Here is a 23,898-nt window from a genome sequence, read left to right on the forward strand (position 1 = left end):
TCTCAAACTGGGGACAGGTAAAGCGTGGGGTACCGCAGGGCTCAGTCCTGGGCCCAGTGCTCTTCAACATTTTTATTAATGACTTGGAGGAGGAGGTGCAGGGAATGCTGATCAAATGTGCAGATGACACAAAATTGGGCGGGATAGCTAATACTTTGGAAGACAGAAACAAAATTCAAAATGATCTGGATAGACTGGAGAGCTGGGCAGAAAACAACAGAATGACATTGAATAGGGATAAATGCCAAGTTCTGCACCTAGGAAAAAGAAACCAAATGCACAGTTACAAGATGCGGGATACGAGGCTCAACAACACTACAAGCAAGAAGGATCTTGGAATTGTTGTCCATCACAAGCTGAATATGAGCCAACAATGTGATGTGGCTTTAAAAAAGGCAAACGCTATTTTGGGCTGCATTAACAGCAGCATAGCTTCCAAATCCCGGGAAGTACTAGTTCCCCTCTACTCAGCACTGGTTAGGCCTCATCTGGAGTACTGTGTCCAGTTCTGGGCACCACACTTTTAAGAAGGATGCAGACAAACTGGAGAGGGTTCAGAGGAGGGCAACAAAGATGATCAGGGGACTGGAAACAAAGCCCTACGAGGAGAGACGGAAAGAACTGGGCATGTTTAGCCTTGAGAAGAGAAGACTGAGGGGAGATATGATAGTGCTCTTCAAGGACTTGAAAGGTTGTCACAGAGAAGAAGGCCAGGATCTCTTCTCCATCCTCCCAGAGTGCAGGACACGGAATCATGGGCTCAAGTGACAGGAAGCCAGATTCCGGCTGAACATCAGGAGAAACTTCCTGACTGTTAGAGCAATACGACAATGGAACCAATTACCTAGGGAGACAGTGGGCTCTCCCACACTGGAGGTGTTCAAGACGAGGCTGGACATCCACCTGTCGGGGATGCTCTGACTTGGATTCCTGCACTGAGTCGGGGGTTGGACTCGATGGCCTGGTAGGCCCTTTCCAGCCCTACTATTCTATGATTCTATGATCATTCCATTGTCACTTGCGCCCTGGCTTCGCTAGTCGTTGATCATTTTCTTGCTCCCTAGGGACTGATAATCTCAGAACTGCCTCTCCCCCTATGAGCCCTCACGCCAAGGGAAATCTAGCCAAGCAGGACAGATGGCCGCCTCTCCTTGCAGCATGCGAGGGCGGTATCGTCTAGTTCAGCCTTCCCCAACCTGGTGGCCTCCAGATGTGTTGGACTGCAACACCCATCACTCCCAGCTAGCACGAGGCTAGGGAAGGTTATTCAGGAGCTTCAGGCCCAGACCCCATTGCTTTTTTAGAGGACAACTCACCGTCTTTGTTGGTGGTGATATTGATGGATTCTGAATGAGGCGGGTTGTGACTCCTGTTCGAGACCCCGTTGACCGCCTGGATCTGGAAGGAGTACGTGATGTATGGCTGAAGCCCCTCCACGGTGACCGTGCGGTCCACGAGCCACCTGGCTCTGGGGGCATAAACCACCCGGGAGCAGAGCCGGCAACCCTGCCCTTCTGGGCACTCGTGGCAGACAATGTGGTAAGCCACGTCATCCCGGCCACCACTTGCCAAAGGCTCGCTCCAGTCCAAGACGGCCACCGAGCCGTTGATCTTGGCGATGATGCTGCGTGGGGCGGTCGGCATGGCTGAGCAGAGGAGAGAGGCAAAGGTTAGGCCCACCAAACCCCAAAAGACCCCGGCTCCAAGCTCCTCCCCATAGCCATGACTCACTAGTGCACTGTTTTGTTGGAGGCTCCTTCTCAGTCCGGTAGTATCCGACGCGGCACTGACACTCGCTCGACCCTGGGGACTGGGAACTGCTGAAGGAGGGGCATGGCTGACAAGACCCCTCCCCCTGGGAAGATTTGAACATCCCGGGAGCACAGGCTGCAGGTGAGAAAGAAGATCAGAACACCCTGCTAGGGCCACACCAACAGAACTTCTGTGCAAGCTTTCCCCAACCTGTTTCCCCCCAGAGCTGGCTGGGGGTTCTGGGGGTTGTAGTCCAACATATTTGGAAGGAAACAGGTTGGGGGAGGCTGTTCTATGCAGTTAATTCTCCGTAACAGCTGTTTTCTGGTAAGAGCTGGTGACTGGCCTTGGTTTTACTTAATACTCTGTTATAAGCAGTATTATGTTGCTCCCTTTCGGTTTGTTCCCCTTGCTCAGTTTATTTCTTTTATTTTACTTGATTTTTTTATTTATTGCATCTCTATATTGCCCAATAGCCTAAAGCTTCTCTGGGTGGTTCACAAAAGTGAAAACCCTAACATACAACATAATGAGACATAATGTAAAACCTTTAACAGTTTTTAACAGAATAAAAACAGAGTAAAAAGCAGCTTCAGGGAAAGATCTAAAAACACAACAACCCACATTTAAAAACAAACCAAAGAACTAAAAAGCCTGAGAAAATGAAGAAAGGGTTTCAACATCAGGTGAAGACCTATTTTTCATTTTCCCAGGCTTTCACTGAAAGCCAGCATGGAATCCTAAAGACTTGGGCTGGAATGAGCAGCCTTCAAATTACTACTTACTTTGGAACTGAAACACCCAGAGCCGTTTACCTCTGTCTCTTTATCTCAAAATGGACTAACGTCAAAAGATGGTGTAACAGGAAGGGCTGAGGGACTCGACTCCTTCAAAGATGAGGGGCACTAGGGGTGACATCCCCACTAACCTGAAGGCCCCTCGGGTTATTGCTTGAGGCCATGGTCTCAGTCCTGACAGGAGGCGCAAGAGCTGATATCCCCAGTTCTAACAGGGAATGTACAGCTGTTAAGTGCAGCCTGACAAGCTTCACTGTTCTAGCCGATTTATCTTAATGGGAAAAATTCAGCCAAAAAAACATTGTGCTCTTAAAGCCCCACAAGGAGCTATGTTGCAATCGGAACCAGTCTGTTTATCAGCAGTCTGTCAGCATTGGGCCAAAGAAACAGAAGAAGCAGAAGAAGGAAGGAAAGTAAGACAGGCCCAGGCACCAGAAGAATGTGTCCATCAAAACGCCCTCACTTTGACTTCACTGTCCATACATGGGGACCGGGAGCCATAGATAGGTGGCTTGCTAGAGAGCAAGGATCCTCCTTGTTCAGGAGGGGCAGGGAGCCAGGTGGGAATGAGAGGACAGGCCCTTCTTCCCAGGGGGGCACATACTCCCCACACCCACATTCTTAGTCCCTGTGAACATGGCAAGGATAGGGCCCTCTCCTCCAAGCCTTCTTAGGGCGCCCCACTTCTGTTCACTGTAGAGCGGAGGGCGATCTCTGCCTCTCTTGCACGCAGGCAGAGTCGGACGCTGGGATTATCGCCCCAGGGCATGACTAAACTAGCCTCGTCTTGCGAAGAGATGGGGCGGGGAAGGGCGGGGAGGAGGCGCATTTTTCACACACATCTATCTCGTCCAGACACACGCACACGTATACACAGAGAGAGACACACGCCAGTGAGCATGGCCCTTCCACCATGAAGGCACGTCGTAAACAAAGGGTTAAGAGGCAGCTACGTTCAAGGACACCTCTCCCCCCCCCCCGCTCAGTCCCACTCGCTATTGTCCAGCACCCCCTAAGTTACCACCCCATCCCAGCAGCCTCTGTTTCGAGGCATCCTCCCTCCCCGCCTCCTAGCCAGTTCCCCTTGACCCGTAGATATTTGGCATTCCTTGGGCCATCCAGCCGGCCATGAGTTCAAAGACCCTTCCTTCCCCATCCAGAGGGGAGACAAGGGCAGAGGAAGACAAAGGGGGGGGGGAGAAAGCAGCTGCAAGCAGTGGGTGGGGAGAGGGGCCACCTTGGGGGCATTCCTGGGAGACAAGCGGCCTTGTCAGCGATGAGTCCACCCTCCCTGCAGAGAGTGGGCCGCGGGGAGGACTGGCAGGCATGCCGCTATGGTGTCAAAGGGAGGACAGCCCCCTCCCGGCCTCTTTTGCTCTCCTCTAGCCACCACCTTTGGGACTCCTAGCCTGCCAACGCTTTGTCCTCACCCACTAGGCCCCACTGCCTTCCTGGAGAACCCCAGACTCCTAGCTCCCAGGGGGCCCGGGCTTCCAGACACGTCTCTTTATCCAATACGTGGCCTGTGCTGAACCCAGGAGGCCCCAATGCAGCTGTCCCCCAACCACCACAGAGAACTGCGTCCCCAAACACCCAACGCACCCACCTTGTTCCTCCCAGGAGGGAAGCCAGGAATTCTATCCACCACCACCCCTGCCCCAGAAAGACGCTGGGCTTCTGCCACTTCTGGAACACTGCTGGCAGATCTGGACACCACATCTCAAAAAGGATGTTGGAGCGTTGCAAAAGGGACCAAACTGGGCAACCAAAATAGTTGGGGCTGCAGCAGCTCCCCACAAGGAATGGCAGAAGAGCTGAGGGTTTGGGAGCCAGTTGCATCGGTGATTCCATGTGAGAGCGGAACCCAGGTTCAATTTCTGGCCAAGGGGACACTGTCTCCTTTAGGGGCCACAGCTCAAGGGCAGAGCCCCTGCTTTGCAGGCAGAAGGCCCCGGGTTTGCTCCCAGCAGGGCTGCCCAAAACCCTGCAGGGAGAGCTGTGGCTGCCAGTCAGTCGTCCATCTGGCCCAATTCTGGGATAGATGGACCCAGGGTCTGACTCTGTATCAGGCAGCTTCCGACGCTCCTGCGAGGGTAGAAAATTGGCAACAAAGATGGGTGGCGTGACTGAGGCTTAGAAAATGGTTAATAATATGGAGAAAGTGAGCGGGGGTGGGTCGAGACGTGCTTTTCTCCCTCTCTGATCACACTCTGCATCATCCAATGAAATGGATTGGCAGCAGATTCAGGACGGGACACCAAAAGGAATGGGGGGCAGGGAGTCCTCCATTACACAATCGATCCTTAACTTCTCGGAATCTGCTGACAGAAGATGCAAGGGGGGCTCTTGGGCTTAGGTGGCTTTTAAGAGGGAAATGAATCCATGGAAGAGGAGGTGGAAGGGGCCAGCCATGGCTGTTGGTCATCGTAGCCATATCGAGCCTCAGTGCTCAGAGGGAGTCTACCTCTGAATAGCAGCCGCTGGGGATGGCAGCAAGGGAGGGCCATGGGCTCAATGCCCTGCTTGTGGGCCCCCCACTGAGTCAGCTGGTGGTGCAAACAGAATGCTGGACTGAACAGACCTTTGGCCTGGCCCAGGACAGCTCTTCTTCCATTCTCATAACAAAGCCACGGTTTTTCAGTCCTCCCCTGCCCCTGAAACAGGGCTGGGCAACAGGGGGCCCTCCAGATGTTTTGGCCTACAACTCCCATCATCCCTCACCACTGGCTATGTTGGCTAGGCTTGATGGTGTTGCATGCCAAAACATCTGGAGGGCCACCCGTTGCCCAGATGCCATAAACCTTGACCTCACCCACTAGATATCACCCCTTAAAAAAACCACCGTCCTGCTCCTCCCCACCAAACCTCTTCTGTTCCAAAAGGACCCAGGCATCCTGATTTCACCCATCCTGCAAGAACTGCATTGCTGTATCTGTCCAGAAGAACAGAAGCAGCACCCTGAAGGTGGATCAGGCCACGGAAGGTCCACCTAGCCCAGCATTCTGTTCCCACATTGGCCAGCCAGATAACCCCATGGGAAGCCCACAAGCAGGGCAGCGGGGCAAGAGCACTCTCCCACTCGTGTTCTCCAGCCTATAGCCATCAGGTCTGGCAGCCACTGAAAGCCATCTCCTCTGCCAGGAACTGGTCCAATCCCCTCTTAAATCCATCCAAACTGGTGGCCATCACCACACCTGGCAGCAGCGAGTTCCACAGATTAACGCTATGCACGTCTATATAGCTTACCCCAAAGAACCCAGGCTTTCTGACCGCCCGTCCTTCCTACCATCCCATCCCATCAGAAAGCGTTGTGGCTCCCCACGTGATCCTGCTCCAGTCTTCTCACCTCGACACTTGCTGTTCTCCTCGGAGGGCTCGTAACCCGGGGCGCAGGTGCAGTCAGTGACAGTCTGCTCCGCCCACTGGCCGTCCTCCCGGCAATACATGCTAAGTGGCCGGGAGCTGATCTTGACAGCGTTGGCCACGCACTGCCCAGCCACAGGCATCACCAGCTCTTTGGGGACCGTCTCTTGGAAGAGGGTGAAGTTGACAGTGACGGAGGGGCACTTCTTGTAGAAGAGGCGGACCGAGAGCAGCGCCATGCAGGCCCCCTGGTCTTGGAAGGCCACGTAGAAGCCGGCCTTGGAGAGGGGCCCAATCTTGAGGGTCTTCACATTGACCTTCCCAGAGGCCTCCATGCCCGCCCGTTTCCGGGTGAGGTGCTCAGCTGCCACCGTGTCCACCTTGACGTAGGGGTTCTCCATCCACGGGGGGAACGTGGCAGTGGCCAGGTCAGCCTCGGCCTCGTAGAAGAAGACGTTGAACGTCTCCTTGCACGAGCGGGTGACCTGTGGGATGGAGAAGCACTCCACCACCGTGAAGCGGAGCTCGGCGTAGACGTGGGTGGCGCCCAAGCGCGGGACAAAGGTGGTCCGGAGCCAGTTGTTCTGGTTGGGGTCACGGACGCCACACACCTCGAAGGTCCGCACACTGTTCTGCTCCTCGTCCAGCCCGCTAAGCTCTTCCCACTGCCAGGGAGGAAGGACAGGTGAATAAAGCAGCCTTCCCCAGCCCGGCGCGCTCCAGTTGTGCTGCACTACAATGCCAATAACAATGATGACGACGATGATGCTACAGCATTTTAGCCCTGCGGTTCAATCAAAAAAGGCTCCCAGAGCGACTTACAAACATTAATATCGAGAGTCCCTGCCCTCGGACTTGCAATCTAAAAGCCATGACACAAAAAGAAAAGGGACTGGGAGGGAGGAGGGAAAAAAGCAAAAGGCAAGCACCTGTTCTTCGTTTCAAAGGTCTCCTAGGTGTTCTTTCTGGCAGGGAAGGGCGAAACAAGCTCCCTGCAGCTGTTCCCTTTCTGGATGAAGTATGGGGCCAGGTTGGCAGTACCCTTGCCACAGGGACAGAGGAAGCTGCCTTATGCCGAGTCAGACCCTGGATGCAACTAGCCCAGTACTGTTGACACTGACTGGCAGCAGCGGCTCTCTGGAGTTTCAGGCTGGAATTTTTCCCAGCCCTGCCTGGAGATGCTGCCGGGGATCGAACCCAGGACCTTCCGCTTGCAAAGCAGGGGCTCTACCATGGAGCTCCAGACCCTCCCCGGCCACGATGTTCCTCCTGGAGCCAGGGGGTTCAGCCCCCCAGTGGCCCTTAGTCTTCTGGCCGATGGAGGAGGACTGGCTGGGGGATTATGGGAGGTGCAGCCCGACACATCTCGAGGGCCCCAGGCTGGGCAGGGCCGGACTAGTCGAAGAATGCTCAGGAACAAGTGACAATCCACGCCCCTCCTCAGCCTGCAGGAGAAGACAGGCGAGGCGGCGGGGAAGCAGAAGGCTGCAGCGAAGCCAGCAGAAGCTGAGGAGCGCCTGCTTCGCTTTGCTGGATTGAGCCAAAGTCCACTGGGGGCCGGTGGGTCCCTGCGGGGCAAGGGTCTGACTCCACAGAGCCCCTTGGGGAGCCTCTTTAGAGTTCTGACTGAAACCCGGAGCGGACCCCCCGGCCTCGGAGCCTCCCCCCCCGCCGCAGCCCAGCAGCCCAACTGCACCCGCCCCGTGCCCTGCGAGCCGAGTGCCGAGCGGGCCCCCACCGTGCTTGGCTGCCAGCAGCTGGCATGGGGAGGCTGGAGAGGCCGAGCGCCTCTGAAGGGGGAGGCCCTGTACTGCGACGTGGCCCCTCCGCCAGCAACCCCAGTCTGCCTCCCCTGTGTCCCCTCCGGGCCCTGACTGCTGAGAGCGCGCAGGCACGGGCATCTGGGCAGTCGCGGGCAGCCGCTGCCCGAGAGCTGGCTGGCATCCCGCCGTCGGTTCTACCCGTCACACCGCAACAGAAAGTCAAGTCTGAGCACAGAATGTGCTTCTGTACGAGTTCCATCCGTTGGTTAATTCCCAAAAAAGGGAGAAGAGGGGCAGGTGGCGGGAGGGTCGGCCGGCCTCAATTCCAGCAGGAAGCAGCACCCTCGCACCTGGACGACCACCCGGCCCCGAAGACTCAAGCCCGATGGGACGTGATCCAGAAAACGTGCTTAGATGGGCCAGGTCACTTTGCTGGCAAGAAGGAAAAGGCCAAGGCCACCCCGCCGCCTGCATTGGGACTATGCCACAATGGGAGGACATTTTAACCCTCACCCACCCCAGTTTTTCCCCACCTACCCCAAACCTAGCATTGGCTCCCATCAGTAACACTTGATGGCTGCTGCCTGAAAGGCCGCCTTCTCCCAGAAGAGCCTGCCCAGGTCTTCTCTTCGAGGGGGGCCCTTCTCTACCATCAGAGACACGTCTGGTGGGGACGCCAGGGAGGGCCTCCTCGGTGGCCGCTCCCAGGCTCCGGAACTCCCTGCCGAGGGAGGCCAGTGCGGCCCCCTCTCTGCTGCCCTTCTGCCGGCAGCAGAGGCGCCTTTGTGGAGGCGGGCCTTTGCCTGGAAGCCGGCCTGCTGCTGCGGAGGGCGGGGCGGGCGGCGCTGTCCAGCTCGCTCATTGCTGCGCCTTGGATGTGTGTGTCTTTATGCCGTGCTCCAGTTAATTTGTTCTTCCTCTGGATTTTATTGCTAGCTGCCTCGAGTGCCCTTTTTCTGGGCGGAAAGGCAGGATAGAAATTATACAGACAAACAAACTTTCAGCAGGAAAATGGCACATTAGAGACAGAGCGCAGCTCAAGATGCCGGCGCTCAACTTTAAAGCCCCAAACGAGCCTCAGTCCCCCCTCTTTCTCTCACACAATCCTGCTGCAGTGAAATCATCCTCAGACACCCTTCTCCAGGCTCTCCCACCACATTCTGAGATCCAGCAGGTGTTAACTGGGGAAAGGGCCTTTTGGGTGGTGGGACCCGGCTTCTATCACTTGGTGTCAACCTGGTGAAGATTTTTTTTATTATTCACTTGGTCCTTTCAGGGCTAACTTGTAGATTTTAGCTTGGAGCTTTATTTGCTTTATTATGAGCCTGAGCTGCTGCCACTGCTGCTTTTAATGATCTGTTGCAGTTGTTTCATGGTTTTTGTTTAACCTGTAAGCTGCCCTGAAAGTCCTTTGGCTAAAGAGCAGACTAATGAATATGTACAATGATAAATAAAAGGTAAAGGTAAACAACCAGTCGTGTCCGACTCTAGGGTGTGGTGCTCATCCCCGTTTCTAAGCCAAAGAGCCAGCGCTGTCCGAAGACGCTTCCGTGGTCATGTGGCCGGCATGACTGAACACCCAGGTGCACGGAACGCTGTTACCTTTCCCGCCGAGGCGGTACCTATTTATCTACTTGCAGTTTCTTGCTTTCGAACTGCTAGGTTGGCAGGAGCTGGGACTGAAGACGGGAGCTCACTCCGTCACGCGGCACTCGGGTCTCGAACTGCTGTCCTGCCGACCTTCCAGTCTGCAGTTCAGCGTCTTAACCACTAAGCCACCGCAGCCCCACAATGATAAATAACAGAGACATAAATGCAAAGTTTGCGTGAACTTTGGCTGCAATTATTCAGGACTGAGGAAAATGCTATCTGCATGCCCCCAAAGTTACTCAGGTTTGTATGCCAACTTCATATATTTGGAAATACACTCAGAAATTGGGAAACTGAAGCCCTTCCATCCCCATGCACCCCCACCCCACCCCACCTGAGATGAGAAACACTGGGTTTCTCTGCCTTCCCTTTTCCTTATATAGCCAGAACGTATCTTCTGATATTTAAATAAAACGTTCTGAGTTTGGGCTGATATTTTCCCTCACCTAATAGACCTCCAAGGGATATGGCTCCAACTTTCCAAGTTGCCCTAAGCCCACCGAAACCAGCCTCCTCAACTTGATAACATTGGCCATGCTGTCTGGGGATGATGGGAGCTGTAGTCCCAACACATTTGGAAGACGTCAGGTTGAGGAATGCTGACCTAGGCCAAGAACCCCTTGGGAGCTCAGGCGTTTCCCCCTGATGCCATGTTGAAGTGACCGCTCACCTGGCCATCTATAGGTGGGTACGTCGTCCACTGCAGGTCAGCCGTCTCTAGCTTGGTGTTCATGAGGCTTTCTAAAAGACATGCAGACAGATGGGGGAGCATTTATCTCTTGCCAGGAGTGAGCAATTTACAATACAGAGCATACAAACAGTGCTAACTTTGCCCAAAAAGTTGCAGCAGAAGGGTTCATGGTCTTGTGCAGCCTTCCCCAACCTGGTACCCACAAGATGTGCTGGCCTGGCCCAGGCAGGGTGAGCAGGCAAAGCATCTACTGGAGTGAGCCCTAGTGACATGAACAACAAAAACCACTGATTTTAAAAACAAAATTTGCTCTCTGATCTCTCTCTCTCTCAATCTCTCACTCTCAACTTGTGTACCTTAAAAAAAGCCAATCCAGGTGTAAAATGTTATCCGAAAGTAAAACAGATTATGGTCTACATTCAAAATCTTTTAAATCTGAACCCATGACCCTCTTGAGTTAAAGAGTGCTTTCTGTGTAGAAGAATAAACCAGGGCCAAAACTGCAACTTTTTGAGGTTTAGCAGCCTTCCAAGTACACCACTGTCAGTCACTGCTTGCATTCATTATGGTGCAAATTATGGAAATTTGGATATTGTCCAGATAATGGCATGGGCATCTACTTTCAGCCTCACAGCGAAGACATACATAGTTGTATGTGATTGCAGACAAAGATAGTTTCACTGTTATAGCAACCAGGTCAGATGCCTACCTGTTCAGTGCAATGCAAGTGAGAAAGTCAAAATGATACTTAAATCAACAATTTGAAATCGGCTCTTTTTCAAGGTGGTTCAAAACATGGTGTAAGAACACTGTGGTTTCAATCTGTCCATCCACCCACTTTGTGAGTTGGAACAAAGGGAGGTGAGCAGAACTCCTGGGTTCTCTTGAAGGAAATTACGAGATTTATGGAGAACTGGAAGCTAGGACTCCTGGGTTCTCTGTGGGAGCAACAGGTGCTCAATAGACCTCCTCTCCTGTTACTGTCTCCTCACAAGGCAGCAACCACCCCACATCTCCCCTCACACCACACTTTCAGGATTATCATCTCTACCTGAGCGGAGAAAGCCAAAGTCATGGACATTGTAGGTACCTAGTTAATTCATTTAAATGTATGCAGATTTCCTAGAGACTGAACTCCAAAATAATATCTCACCAGCCAGGTGGTAAGAAATCCAAACCAAATTCACCCCCCGCCCTGTTTAAAAAAACGCGCGCACACACACACACACACACACACACACGCACAGACTTGTTGGGCCAATATAAACTTGTGTCCTCTGTTACTCTTCACTGTGTGGGATTCTGGGAACAGAGCAGGACTCCCAAAGGGTCAAAGGTGGACGCTCGGTGGCGGAATATTTATAAAAAGCCGGACTCACGTCATTTCCCCAAACAGCTGCCGCCACCGCCCAGAGCCAGGAAACCAACTCCCACCATTTCAGTGATACCCCCTCGCTCCACATTTATAATCCCCACCCCGCCCCACGACACTCATTCTGCCTGGCTCACCAAACACATCCCTGCTCGGAACTGCTTCTCTGCCACCCCCCAGTTTGAACAGCTCCCCTCAGTTCAAACCAGCACACACACACCCCACACACACACACACACACACACACACGTGTTCTTGGTACATGGTGGCATGAGGGATATATGAAGCGGCCCCTCTCGGCTGCCAAGGTCACCTGAGGAACAAAAGGCCCCTTGTGTTAGCAGACACGCACACTCCTTCCTGCCCGGGTTGGAGGACGGGAGGGTCTGCAGTGGGGCAGAGCTGAGGAACCTGCCGGCCAGGACACCTGGGTTCCCTGCGTGAGGTGAGGTGATGCAGCGGCCACAGGCAGCGCATTTGCATGGCACCATTAAAGGGGGGAAAGGCACGGAACTCTAGGACGTCTAGCTGTCTTCCCTGCCATGGCCCAGTTTTCCTGGTACGCCAGCTCCTCCAGAGACAAAGAGCTGCCAGCCAGCTGTGCATCCAAGGGACCTGGGTTCAAGGGCTACTTCTACCACCAACTCATTGCCTTATCGCCGTGGGCATGCTGCGTGCTCTCTTGTTCTCATGGCCTCAGTTCCCCCCAAACTGGGGGGAAAGAACGGTGGAAGATACAAGAGGCCAACCTTGCAGGGTGCTTGTTGAGAGGGCCACTGCCACAAAACCAGCCAGTGCTTTGCAAAATTAAAAAAGGCTAAATAAATGATGAAGTTGCTGTAATCTAGCCGCATGTTTGTTCATTCTCACTTTTTCTCGTGGGCTGTCTGTGGGAGCCATTTCATCCCCACCAGAAACCCGCAGGTCCTGACATTTCCCCCTCCATAAATTCTCTCCCCGCCTCTCGCCCCCCAGCCCAAACAGATGGCAAAGAACCATGTCCTGCCCCATTTCTCCATCCTGCACCCCTCCTTCTCCTCCTCCTTCTTTTTGCAGTGGGTCCCCCATCCTAGCAGTGACCCAGGAGGCAGAAGAAAGGACCCCTCCCCAAAAAGAGACATCCTGGCTGACAAGAGGGACCCACTTTGACCCCCACAGACCTGGCCAAGATAAAGCACAAGAGGAAATTAAAAACACAAAAGGACTTTTTTCCTTTTCCCCATCAGGGTAAGTGGATGCTGGGATAACCTGGAGGAGGGGAGGGTGTCAGCTGGAGCAACTGGGAACTCTGGGTAATTACAGGGTGACGCCATGGTTGGTTCCGATGCCCGAGGGGCAAAACCGGATGGGAAGGGAGCCAAAGGGGGAAAATCATCAAAGGGAGCTTGGCAGGAGAGAAGCAGTTTCTCTCTCTTACACACACAGCCACACCCATGCATGGAGGGTCCCGCTTCTGAGCGGGGGCCGGCTGGCAAGGGATGGGGGTGTATTTCTGCATATGGGGAGCATAGGCAGGGAGGAGAGGACCTTGTGGCACTAAGACTAAGCAATAGATTATGGCGTGGGCCTTTGCAAAAGCTTCTGCCACCATAAAGCTGTGGGTCTTATGGAGCCACACAAGAACCTTGGTCCGCCTCCCCCTGCAACCTGGCACCCTCCAGATGTGTTGAACTGCATCTCCCATCATCCCCACTGGCCATGCTGGCTGGGAATGATGGGAGTTGCAGTCCAATACAGCAGGAGGGAGGGAGCCAAGCTGGTGAAGGCTGATCTGGGTGGGTTTTTTCGGCAACAGACTAACATGGCAACCCCCCCCCCCCGCCGCCAACATGCTGTTTATGGGGAATGCGGGATCCAGCCAATCCCAACCTTGATCAGGGCCCCCAGTTTCAAGCAGCCCACATCTATTTCAGTTCACCCCCCACCCCAATTCTCCGTCAAACACACCAAGGCTCTCTCCACCCATCACCACACACTCATTCCTGCCTAAATCCATCCCAGATGTGGGAGGACTTGACTACAAGAGCCGAGAGTGGGTTTTAGGGGGCACTAGGACTCCTGAGTTCCTTGGGAACGGAGCAGGGGACACTTGCTAGAGCAGAGAATGCTGAGAACCAGAACACCTGGGTTCTCGGGGCAGCGGGGAGGGGAACAGGTTACAGCAGGTTGAATTAATTGTGTGGGGAGCCAGAACGCCTGGGTTCTTTCCCCATCCAACCCGGCAGCTCCCCAAACCACCAGCAGACGCCTTCCAGAAGGAATTATGAGTCCTCACCTCCTCTCCTGCCCCCACCCACCCAGCATGGAAAAAAAGACCACGCCCTGCACTGTGTAGAGAGTTTATTAATTAAATCCAGGGCACTGTTCCCAGTACACTCGTTAATACACCGCTTATTGCTTAATTACAGGCAGCCGCATCCTGCCCCCATGGGCAGAGAGGGACCAGGTGTCTGTGGGGCTAATAAACACTCATTTAATAGCCCCTTTGGAAAAAAGAAAAAATGCCATATAATTTCTGTCCCCTGGCAGGAATCTGCAAATGGGAGGGAGCACCACAGCACGCCCCCTCCCCAAAACACACACAGCACTGGAGGAATCATTTGGATCACCCTAACCCAGACTTCTCGACTCTAGAGCCCTCCAGATGTGTTGGACTACAACTGGGAGTTGCAGTCCAACACATCTGGAGGGTGCCGGAGTGGGGAACACCAGACCTAGGCTCCAGAACTCAGGCTCGCCCATATCTCCAGTTACCCCATCTTCAATCGCCCATTTCACATGAGCCACTACCGTACAGCAGCCAACATGTCAGCCTTGCCTGGTTTAAAACAACTAGAATTGCCACAACCCACCCCGTGACATTTTATATTTTCAAAGTGAAAATGTAGCACAAACTCAAGGTCTGTTAGGTTAAAGCCAGCTCTTTAGAGGGCAACATTTGCAGGAGTAAACAAACGGCTGACCTGCTTTAATTCAAATGTGCTTGCTGCTGGTGAGTGCATCTTTTAACCAGGAGAGTACAGTGTCAAGAAGGACAGCCCTCCCCCTGTCCTTCCCCAGGTTTGGGAGTTATGCAGGGACTGCCCTGACATCCTGGTGGACCTTTGAAAACTGTGAGACTTTCTGCCCTTTTTTTTTGCAAGAAGCCAAACAAATCTAGTGTGTTATGGATGGGCCTTCTACTGGATCACTCTTGTCCGTTTAGGGGTGCAGATGACACACCCCTGCAGATGACACACAGGCCCAGCTGAGAGCAGGGGAGGGAAGCAGTATGCAAAAGCCACGCTGTATGCAAAAGCCAGGAGTGACTGTGGGCCTGGGGGCTCCCCCCACAGCCCCCAGTCACTCCTGGCTTTTGCATACAGCGTGGCATCATCGGAAGCAGCCTTATGCGAAGTCAGACCCTGGGTCCACCTAGCCCAGTACTGTCAGCACTGACTGGCAGCAGCGGCTCACCAGGGTTTCAGGCAGGAATTTTTCCAACCCCACCTGGAGATGCTGCCAGGGATCAAGCCGGGACCTTCTTTGGGCAAAGCAGGGGCTCTGCCCCGAGCTACAGCCCCTCCCAAGACGCTGCCATGGCCAGTCCAAATGGGTAGACTCCTAGTTAAGTGAGTATCCAACTGTTGCTTTAGAACACAGCTCGCAGGATCAAACAAAGCCCCCCAGTCCAAGGGAAGGTGCTGTAGCTCAGTGGTAGAGCCTTTGCTTGGCATACATTTGAGAGGGGGAGACATTGTTCTCCCTCTCTCAAAATACTAGAACCCAGTGGAGTCTTCCCATGAAGCTGAGTGGTGGGAGATTCAGGACAGACTGAAGGAAGGACTCCTTCACACAGCGCAGAGTTAAACTACGGACTTCGCTACCACGACATACAGTGATGGCCACCAAATTGGATGGCACCAAAAAGGGGTTAGAGAAATTCCTGGAGGAAAAGGAAGTAGCCACTACTCATGGCTATTGGTCCTGAGGGCTACGTGCTTCCTCCAGAACCAGAGGCAGTGAGCCTCTGTACACCAGTTGCTGGGGAACATGGGTGGGAGGGTGCTGCTGTGCTCACGCCCTGTTTGTGGGTTCCTGGTCGGCAGCTGGTTGGCCGCTGTGTGAACAGAATGCTGGACTAGATGGACCCTGGGTCTGATCCAGCAGGGCTCTTCTTATGCTCTTGCAGAAGGCCTCAGGTTCAATCCCCAGCAGCATCTCCAGGTAGAGGTGGAAAAACTCCTGCCTGAAATCCTGGAGAGCCGTGACTGCCAGCCAGTGTCAACAATACTGGGCTAGATGGACCCTGAATCCTATGTCTCAGTATTCTTTGCAGGAATCCCTGCAACCAACTAATGATAGGTGGTCCTCCAGAAATTGCCGTGGGGGGGCACGCTAAGACTTCTGCCCACCCCCAAGGGTATGAATTAAGGCCCTAGGTCAAAACATGCCTCTTCATGAACACAGCGGGAAAGCCACTCCCTCTGAGGTGTGGTCCTCCAACAATATCAAGATGAGGACAGTAGTACTGGCCTGCCTTACAGGGCTGTTGTAGCAAAGACAAGATAATGCATGAGAGCGCTTTGCACTATAGCAAAGCATCAATTTTGTTATTTTGAACCTGGAAAAAGGCAACCATGACAGTCATGAGGTTGGGATGTTTTCCCTACAAAGCTGGGAATTATTTTTTTAGCTATGAAAAATAGAGAGACAACAGGAGGGCTTGGAGGAAAGGGCATGACAGAGGCTGATGAAGTTCTAAACAGCAAGCAGGGAATCATAAATAATTTCCTCTGCTTGTAACACCAGAGCTCAGAGTCATCCCATGAAAGCGGGTGGAAAGAGCCAGGCACGAACGAGAGGATGCCGCCCTTTGCCCCAACACAAAATTCACTTATGGGATCTGCTGCCCCTAGTTGTACTGATGTCTAGCAGCTTAACAAGGAAAAGGACAAGAAACAAGACATGGGGGCAGGATGGTCCACGACTAGGTGACACCGTTGCTCGTCAGAACCTCTGTGGCCAGGGGCAGTGTATCTCTGAATACCAGGGGAGCACCAACAAGAGAAGGAAGCCATGTCAAAGAATCATAGAATAGTAGGGTTTGAAGGGGCCTATAAGACCATCGAGTCCAACCCCCTGCTCAATGCAGGAAGTCAGAGCATCCCCAACAGATGGCTGTCCAGCCTCGTCTTGAACGCCTCCAGTGTGGGAGAGCCCACCGCCTCCCTAGGGAATTGGTTCCACTGTCGTATTGCTTGAACAGTCAGGATGTTTTTCCTGATGTTCAGCTGGAATCTGGCGTCCTGGAACTTGAGACCATTATTCCGTGTCCTGCTCTTTGGGATGATCGAGAAGAGATCCTGGCCTTCCTCTCTGGGACAGCCTTTCAAGAACTTGAAGAGCGCTATCCTATCTCCCCCTCAGGCTTCTCTTCTCAAGGCTAAACATACCCAGTTCTTTCAGTCTCTCTTCATAGGGCTTTGTTTCCAGTCCCCTGATCATCTTTGTTGCCCTCCTCTGAACCCTCTCCAGTTTGTCTGCATCCTTCTTAAAATGTGGTGCCCAGAACTGGACACGGTATGCCAGGTGAGGCCTGACCGGTGCAGAGTAGAGGGGAACTAGTACTTCCCGGGATTTAAAAGCTATGCTTCTATTAATGCAGCCCCAAATAGCAGCTGCCTTTTTTGCAGCCAAATCACATTGTTGGCTCATATTCAGCTTGTGATCTACCACAATTCCAAGATCCTTCCTGCTTGTAGTGTTGTTGAGCTACATTTTCCCCATCTTGTAACTGTGCATCTCCACTTTGGGGCCTCTGTGGGGCAGCATCCAGCTAACAAGCAGTGGAGCTTCCAGACAATGAACCTCTGTTCTGCCCCCCAAGGCAGAAAATTCTCCCATTGCACTTAGGCCAGGGGTGGGCGATAGGGTGTGCCTGAGCATGGCTGTTCCCCCAGACACCTCTCTCAGGGCCCTCCCACCTTTTTTTTAATTAAGGAGAGCTGAAGCGAGCGAGTGTCTGGATGGCGATCCAGGGTGAGAGAGAGAAAAAAGGCAAGGAGGAGTGAGCTGGCTGGCAGGGACCCTGGCTGGCAGGGACCTTGTACTTCATCCTTGGGGCATGGTTAGTTGAACTGGGTGAGCAGCACCCCATGGCAGCCATTTTGTGCTGGTGCCCAGGACAGTTCCTCAAATTACTAAAAGTGGTCATGGGCCAAAGAGGGTGCTGAGATCTGAACTAGGACAGACCCTCCTGGGCATGCTGGAGGTAACCAGCCCTCCTCTCAGGAATCCAAGGTCAGATGGCTTCTAAGGGCTGGCATCAGAGTCTTGGACCCCACTGAGGACAGAGGTGGGCAATTTCTGGCCCTCCGGGTGCTTTGGTCTACAACTCCAGTGGTGAGGGATGGCAGGAGCCAACACACCCGGAAGGCGCAGCCCAGACTCAGGATTAAGACGCGCCTCTCCCACAACTCCGGAGAAGCCACGGCCCTTTCACGCAGCCACCCTCAACCCAGCACCCTCCAGTCGCAGTGGACCACAGGTTCAGTCCTCCCCGGCCAGCCTGGGGGGTGCCAGGCTGGGGCAGGGCTGCTGCAGTGCTGCTACGGGCGAGACTCCTCTTGGCAGTGTGAACGGCGATCTGACACTCAGAGGGTGATCGAGTTCCTCCCGTTGTGGGTGCTTCCTGGACGCTGGATGCTTCCCTAGTGTTGCTATGGCCCTGATCAGACACTCTTGGCCAGCCCCCCCACCTGTCTCCCTCTGTATGGGTTGGAATACAAGTCTCAGCATCCCCCAGCCAGCTCTCTCCCCCATCTGGAGGGAGCCAGGTTGAGGCTGGCTGACCCTAGCCAGGGGACAGTGCCTCACCCGCACCCCATCCCGTTCTGGGCCAGGAACCGTGTGGGCACGTTTGCAACAGGGGGTGCAATTCCACCTTTGAAAGCGGTGCAGTCGCCTCCCCAAGGAGCTGAGGGACTATAGGCCTCGGCAGATGCAAGAAGGGAAGCCAGTGCCTCTCCTTTGATGACTGAGCCAGGCGCTGAGATGAAACGCCTCCTCTGCCGCGCTGTGGGGAGTGGTGTGCCAATCCCAATCGCAGCGTTCCGGGGCCGCTCTCACGATTTCCCCGTGGGGCCCCGGAGCTGGCAGGCTGCCCAACCATTTGGGTCAACCGGCTCCCCCAATTTAAGATGGAGACTTGGAGGTTAGCACAGCTTCACCCCCCACACACACACATCACTTTTGGCAACCCCATGGGGCCGATGCCCAGAGCACCATTTGAATTCTCTGCCCCACAGCAACACACAGAACACCCTCGCCCCGGTCTACGCATTCCATTCTTGCAGCCATCTCCACCCCGGTACACAAGTTTGGGAACCAAGGTTCTTGGGCTAGATGAAACAGGAAAGACAGTTTGGGGCTGCAGCAAGGCACCCGGGGAATCAGGTCTCGGGGGGCATTGTGAGAAGTGACTCAGCATGTGCCCGTGGGCCTCCAGTTCAATAAGCATCCCCCAACCTGGTGCCATCCAGATGAGGAGGGGAGAGGGGTGACTGTTGCATTTGTGCCATACCTTTTTCCCTCCAAGGACCCCAAGGTGGCTTGCATGGCCCTCCTCCTCCTCTCCATTTTATCCTCTCAACAACCCTGTGAGGTAGGCTGGGCCGAGAGCTAGTGGCTGGCGGAAAGTCACCCAGGGAGCGTCATGGCTGAGTGGGGACTAGAACCCCGATCTCCTGAGTCCCAGTCCGACACTCTAACCACTACACCACACTGGCTGGGGATGCTGGGAGTTGTCGTTCAACACATCTGGAGGGCCCCAGGGAGGGGAAGCCTGAGTCACACCAACCAGGAAAGACCCCTGTCCAGGAACTGCTTGGAGTGGACAGCTTCAGCCACCTTGAGTGTCACTTTTTCGTAGAAAGGCAGGGTACAAATAAAACAGATAAATAAAAGATAAACGCTGGACTCTGTGAACAGATGGTGTAAGGCAGCTTTGTACACAGGGCGGGAAATGAATCTGAGAGCTGGGAATCAGGATTTGTGGTCTCTCTTCTTATGTGGAAGCAGGATCTAACACACTGGATTGGGCCAGGATTCCTGCAACCAGAGCGAAGGCTGTGCTGGAGGTCAGCAACTAGGAGCCCCAGGCGGGAAAGCAAGGGGATGGAGTGGCAGCGGGGGGGACGGACGGGAGGCACCGACATCTTCTTAAGGGGGCTGGATGAGCCTTTGGGCAAGAAATCAGTGCTACTCCCATGGGGCAGCGGGCTCAGGAATAAGGACCCCGGGGGTTCTTTGGGAGAGGTGTGCAGTGCAAGGGAGCCAGGACGCCTCTGTTCTCCGAGGGAGGCGCTAAGCCCTGAGTGGGGACGGAGCCCTGCCCTCCCTCCAGCCTTTGAGACAAGCAGCAAAACTCCCAAGTCCCATCTTATGGTTGCAGGGTGATCGGGGGGGGGGGGGGGAGAATTTCTGAATGGCCCACGTGGGTCTGGCTGGAGAAGCCACAATAGAGGAATTCAATTAATGCGTTATATGCTCCAGCGCTCCTTCACAGCCTTGGGAGAGACCTGACCTCCGAGGAGGAGATCAGGATGGAGGGAAAGAGACAGAGATCTTGGGAGGAAAGGTGGAGTTGTGGGTGGCGGGAAGGCACAGACAGAGAGGGGAGATTTTACAGTCCGGCATGGTGGGGGTGGAGGGGGGGCTGATTTCTTTGTGTCTTTTTGAAATGGAGGCCTCTAGCCCTACTTGTAGATTGTAACGTTTTAGTCCCCCCCCCCCAATTCCTTGTTTTTCTCAGCTCTGGGTTTGGGGGGGGGGATTGAGAGCAACAGAACTAGGAAAAGGCAGTTTCTCTGGTCCTCTCTTAATCCTTTTTCAATGAGATTTGAGCTCCTGCCAGGGGATGAATGAGTGAAAGAGTGAAAATAAAGAGAAGGGAGAAGGCACGCGGGGGGGGGGGGCAGGTTGAGGGTGGAAGGGAAAAAAGGAAGCAGCTCCATCAAAAGAGGGGGCCATGGGCTCCGGTTGCAGGTGGGATCTGGGGGCCAAGATTGCTGGGGTTTTTTCAAGATTTCTGGGCCCTCTGAGAAAGGAGGAGCATGAAGGATTCCTGGGTCCTCTGGTAAGAAAGTGAACGCGTGTGTGTGAGGAGTGTATGTGTGTGTGGAGGGGCAGGGTGTTCAGAGACCCAGTTAACTGATGAAGAGCTCAGCTAAATGTTGCCAATACTGTGAAAACTTTATCCACAGACTTAATTTCTTCTTCTTTGCAGAGTAGCTCTGCAGGTGATATACAGCAACAGCACCCCGTCCACACTCTGAAAACTTTCACCCTGCAACAAGCAGAGTGTGGGGGGGGGGACCCACCACCAAGCAGGCCCCACTCCTCTTCCAGCACAATGGTGGGAGTGCATCCGCCTTGACCCCTAATAATAACTTGGAATTCTGGCCATTTGGTCCTGCTCTGTTCTGGCCCACTAGCCCGCTCCCACCAATCCCACTGCTTCCAAGAGAACCCAGGAGTCCCAGAATACTTTCCCTCTCTCTCTTACAAATCACCAAATTTCCTAAATACCCCCCTGGCAACAGACCTAGAGGTCCGGGCTCCTGGGTCTTGCCACCTCCACACAGGAGACCTCCCCTGGCGGATGCGGGCGTCATGGCTGGATTCTGCCCTGCTCCTTAGCGCCAGCCCCCCCCCCCGACCCTCCCAGGGGCCTCAGGTGTTCCAATACCCAGAATCCCCCCCCCCCCCCGCGCGCATATCGCCTAGCAAAGCTGTATTTTGAAAGGGGAAAAAGAGCCAGAAGCAACCGGGCAGGAAGTCAGCAGCCACGCCAGTCTCCTGGGGCAACTTTTTTGGAGTGGACAGACTGCTGAGGAAGGAGAAGGGGGAATCGAAAGGCAGCGGCGGGGCGGGAGGCCCGGAAGGATAAACGGAGGAGGGGAGTTTGGAGATGAAAGCCCATCGCAAATCGTTGTCCTTTCTGCTTTGCGAGGAGGGGTGTGGGAAGGGAGGCAGAAGAAGCCGGCGCGTGTCAGAAAAGGGGAATTGATTGGGAGCGAGGGCTTCACTGCAAAGATCAATGCGGGCTCGAAACACTTCGAACGGACGCTTTAAAAATAGATCGGGCTGGAAAGCCAGAACTTGTGCGGGGCAGGGAGGAGGGGAAGCAGGCAGCAGGAGAGAAAAGTGCCCCCCGGCTGCTTACGTCTGCAGCCCCGCATGCCGCCATCGCCCCCTGCGGGGAAGAGACCCCAGGAGCCCCGCTCCCTTCCGGGGCGTCTCCGAACGTGGCGCCCCGCTTCCCCCCGCCGGGACAAGGGCGCTCCCCGAGGAAGCCCGGAGCCCGGGCCCCGCGGCCCTTCCTCCTGCCCGCGCCCCGCCCCGCCCCGCCCCGCCCGGCGCGCGTGGGCGCGGCGCAGGTCCGCGGTCGGGACCCCCGGCCCGGAGCGCCGCCCGCCCGCCCGCCCGCCCGCCGGCGCCGCCGCCTCACCTTCCACGGCCAGGGCCAGGCGGACCCAGAGGCAGAGGAGGCCCCGCCGCTCCATCGCGCGCGCCGCTCCAGAGTTCCGCCGAGGGGAGTCGCCGGCGACGAGGAAGCCGCGGCCGGCCGCCCCACGAGCACGCCGCGTCGGGGCCGCTCAGTCCCGAGAGCGCCCCCGCGGCCACGAGGCGCCGCTCCCGGACTTCATTCGGCGGCCGGCGAGCGGAGCTTCCGGGGCGCGCGGCAGAGGCTCCTCGCGCGGAGGGCGGGCCGGGGGCGCGCGGCGAAAATGCGCCCGGGAGCCTCGGGGCCCCGCTCCGCGCGGAGGCGCGCCGCCCCAAGGGCTCCGCGGGGCGGCCGCGCTCTCGCCGGGGAAGAACTTCGGGCGCCCGGAAGCCTGGCTGGGGTCCCGCCGCGAGGCGGCTGCGAGCGGGGGCGCCGTCCGGCGGGGGCAGGGGGCGCCAGAGCCACGGAGCGGGCCGAGCGAAGACCGGGCGCCCCGGCGCCTCCCGTTCGGGAAGAGGCCCGTCCCGGCGCCGCTTCGCTTCGCTTCGCTCGGGCCCTGGGGGGAGGCAGGAGCGGCGGCGCCGACGGAGGAGGCGACGCCGCCCGTCCCGGGACCAGAGCGAGACGCCGCCGTCCCCAAAGCCGCGATCCGAGCGCTCCTCCGGCAAACCAGAAAGTCCGGAACGGCAGAGTATCCCCGCACGCGTTGGACAAAGGAGCCCCGGCCGCACTGTGGAGCGCAAAGTCTGCGCTGGGCTGGGTGAGGGCCAGGAGACCGGGGGGGGGGGGCGGCGACGGGCGGGGAGAGCGCGCGGGGAGGGACGGGGGAGGGGCGAGCGGATCCGGGTTAGGAATTTGGGGGAATCCAAGTGTCACTTTTTACCAGCTTCTGCATATGTCATTGGACTCCCGCCTGGATTTCCCGCAATACTTTTCCCCGCCGCCCCCCCCCCCCAAATGGGAGTGAAACGGAAAAAAACGCGGCCCTCCAAGTTCCTCTGCCGTTTACAGCCCCCAGATCTGCACAAAGCGCTGGCCGGTTTGTCCCTCCACAGCAAAACAGGGACAAAAAAATTTCATCAGAAATCCTATATTCTCAGCCCCCTCGCCCTGCACCTCCCTGGGAACAGTAGGAACTGGCCCTGAAGCCTTCCAGACCCCCCAGAAAGTTGCAGGAAAAGGGAGAAAGGGGGGGCGTCTGTGCACCCAAATACCTGCAAATGAAAGGCTGCTCCCAAATCTTTGCAAAACAGAGATTTGCAAACCAAGCCCCGCCCCCCGGGAAAACCTCTGCAAAGCGAAGGGGATTGCCCCCCCCCCTTGCATGGGGCAGACGGGTCCCAAATCTTTGCAAAGCACTCCCCCCACCAAACCCTGGAATTGCTAATCTCGACGAACTAAGGAGCCCCTTCAGACCTCCCTCGATGCAATGGAGGGCAGACTGGGAATGCACAATGGAAGTGAGGGGTGGGGGGACCGTTTCCCCAGAAGGCGATCCTATTTGCTGGGGGAGGCTGAAGGCGGGGTCCTTTACACATCTCCTCCCTACCCGCTCAAGATCTCCGCGATCCGCCGCGTCACTTGCTTGCAAGAAAAACAGCTCGCAAAGTTTCGGGCTGCGGGTTGCCTCGCGGGGCGGGGGGCCGGCCGGGCGGAACACGCGCGAAACACGCGAAGAGCGCCCCGGGCGAACGTGTCAACGCGCCAAGGCCTCGGTGGTATCAGAGCGCCGGGTTCGAGCCGCACCAATTAGCCCCTACTAAAATCAGTGGGTCTTAAGTGAATCCATGATCACGTTGTTCCTGATTCAGCGGGGGCCACGTTCGACTAACTCAGCCTGGATCCTACCCCGCTCACGGCAACAAAAATGTTAATTAATAATCGTTCTACATGGATGCGTAGAAAAGTCAGAGAAATCATTGTTGATGGAAGGGTGGCTAATTTCCTAGCACTTTTCAGAGTACAAAGTATTTTGGGGAATTATGTTTGTGTTGCTTTTTTGGAAAAAGAGAGGAGGGGAA

General features: G+C 55.4%; 1 protein-coding gene across 1 annotated transcript in view; it reads right to left on the reverse strand.

The window, feature by feature from the left end:
• Positions 1-22,611, reverse strand: part of EPHB4 (EPH receptor B4) — a 47,529-nt gene extending 24,918 nt beyond the window's left edge. Inside the window, exons 1-5 of the mRNA XM_084806830.1 lie at positions 21,881-22,611; positions 9,996-10,066; positions 5,896-6,577; positions 1,732-1,887; positions 1,317-1,646 (exon numbers count right to left, since the gene is read on the reverse strand). Coding sequence (XP_084662956.1) covers positions 1,317-1,646; positions 1,732-1,887; positions 5,896-6,577; positions 9,996-10,066; positions 21,881-21,935 — 1,294 coding nt within the window. The 5' untranslated portion in view covers positions 21,936-22,611. The remainder of the gene's footprint in view (positions 1-1,316; positions 1,647-1,731; positions 1,888-5,895; positions 6,578-9,995; positions 10,067-21,880) is intronic.
• Positions 22,612-23,898: the final 1,287 nt, after the last annotated feature.

Source organism: Heloderma suspectum, chromosome 6 (assembly GCF_057233095.1).
Source record: "Heloderma suspectum isolate Gila_16-S chromosome 6, 16-S_ref, whole genome shotgun sequence".
NCBI classification, from domain to species: Eukaryota; Metazoa; Chordata; class Lepidosauria; order Squamata; family Helodermatidae; genus Heloderma; species Heloderma suspectum.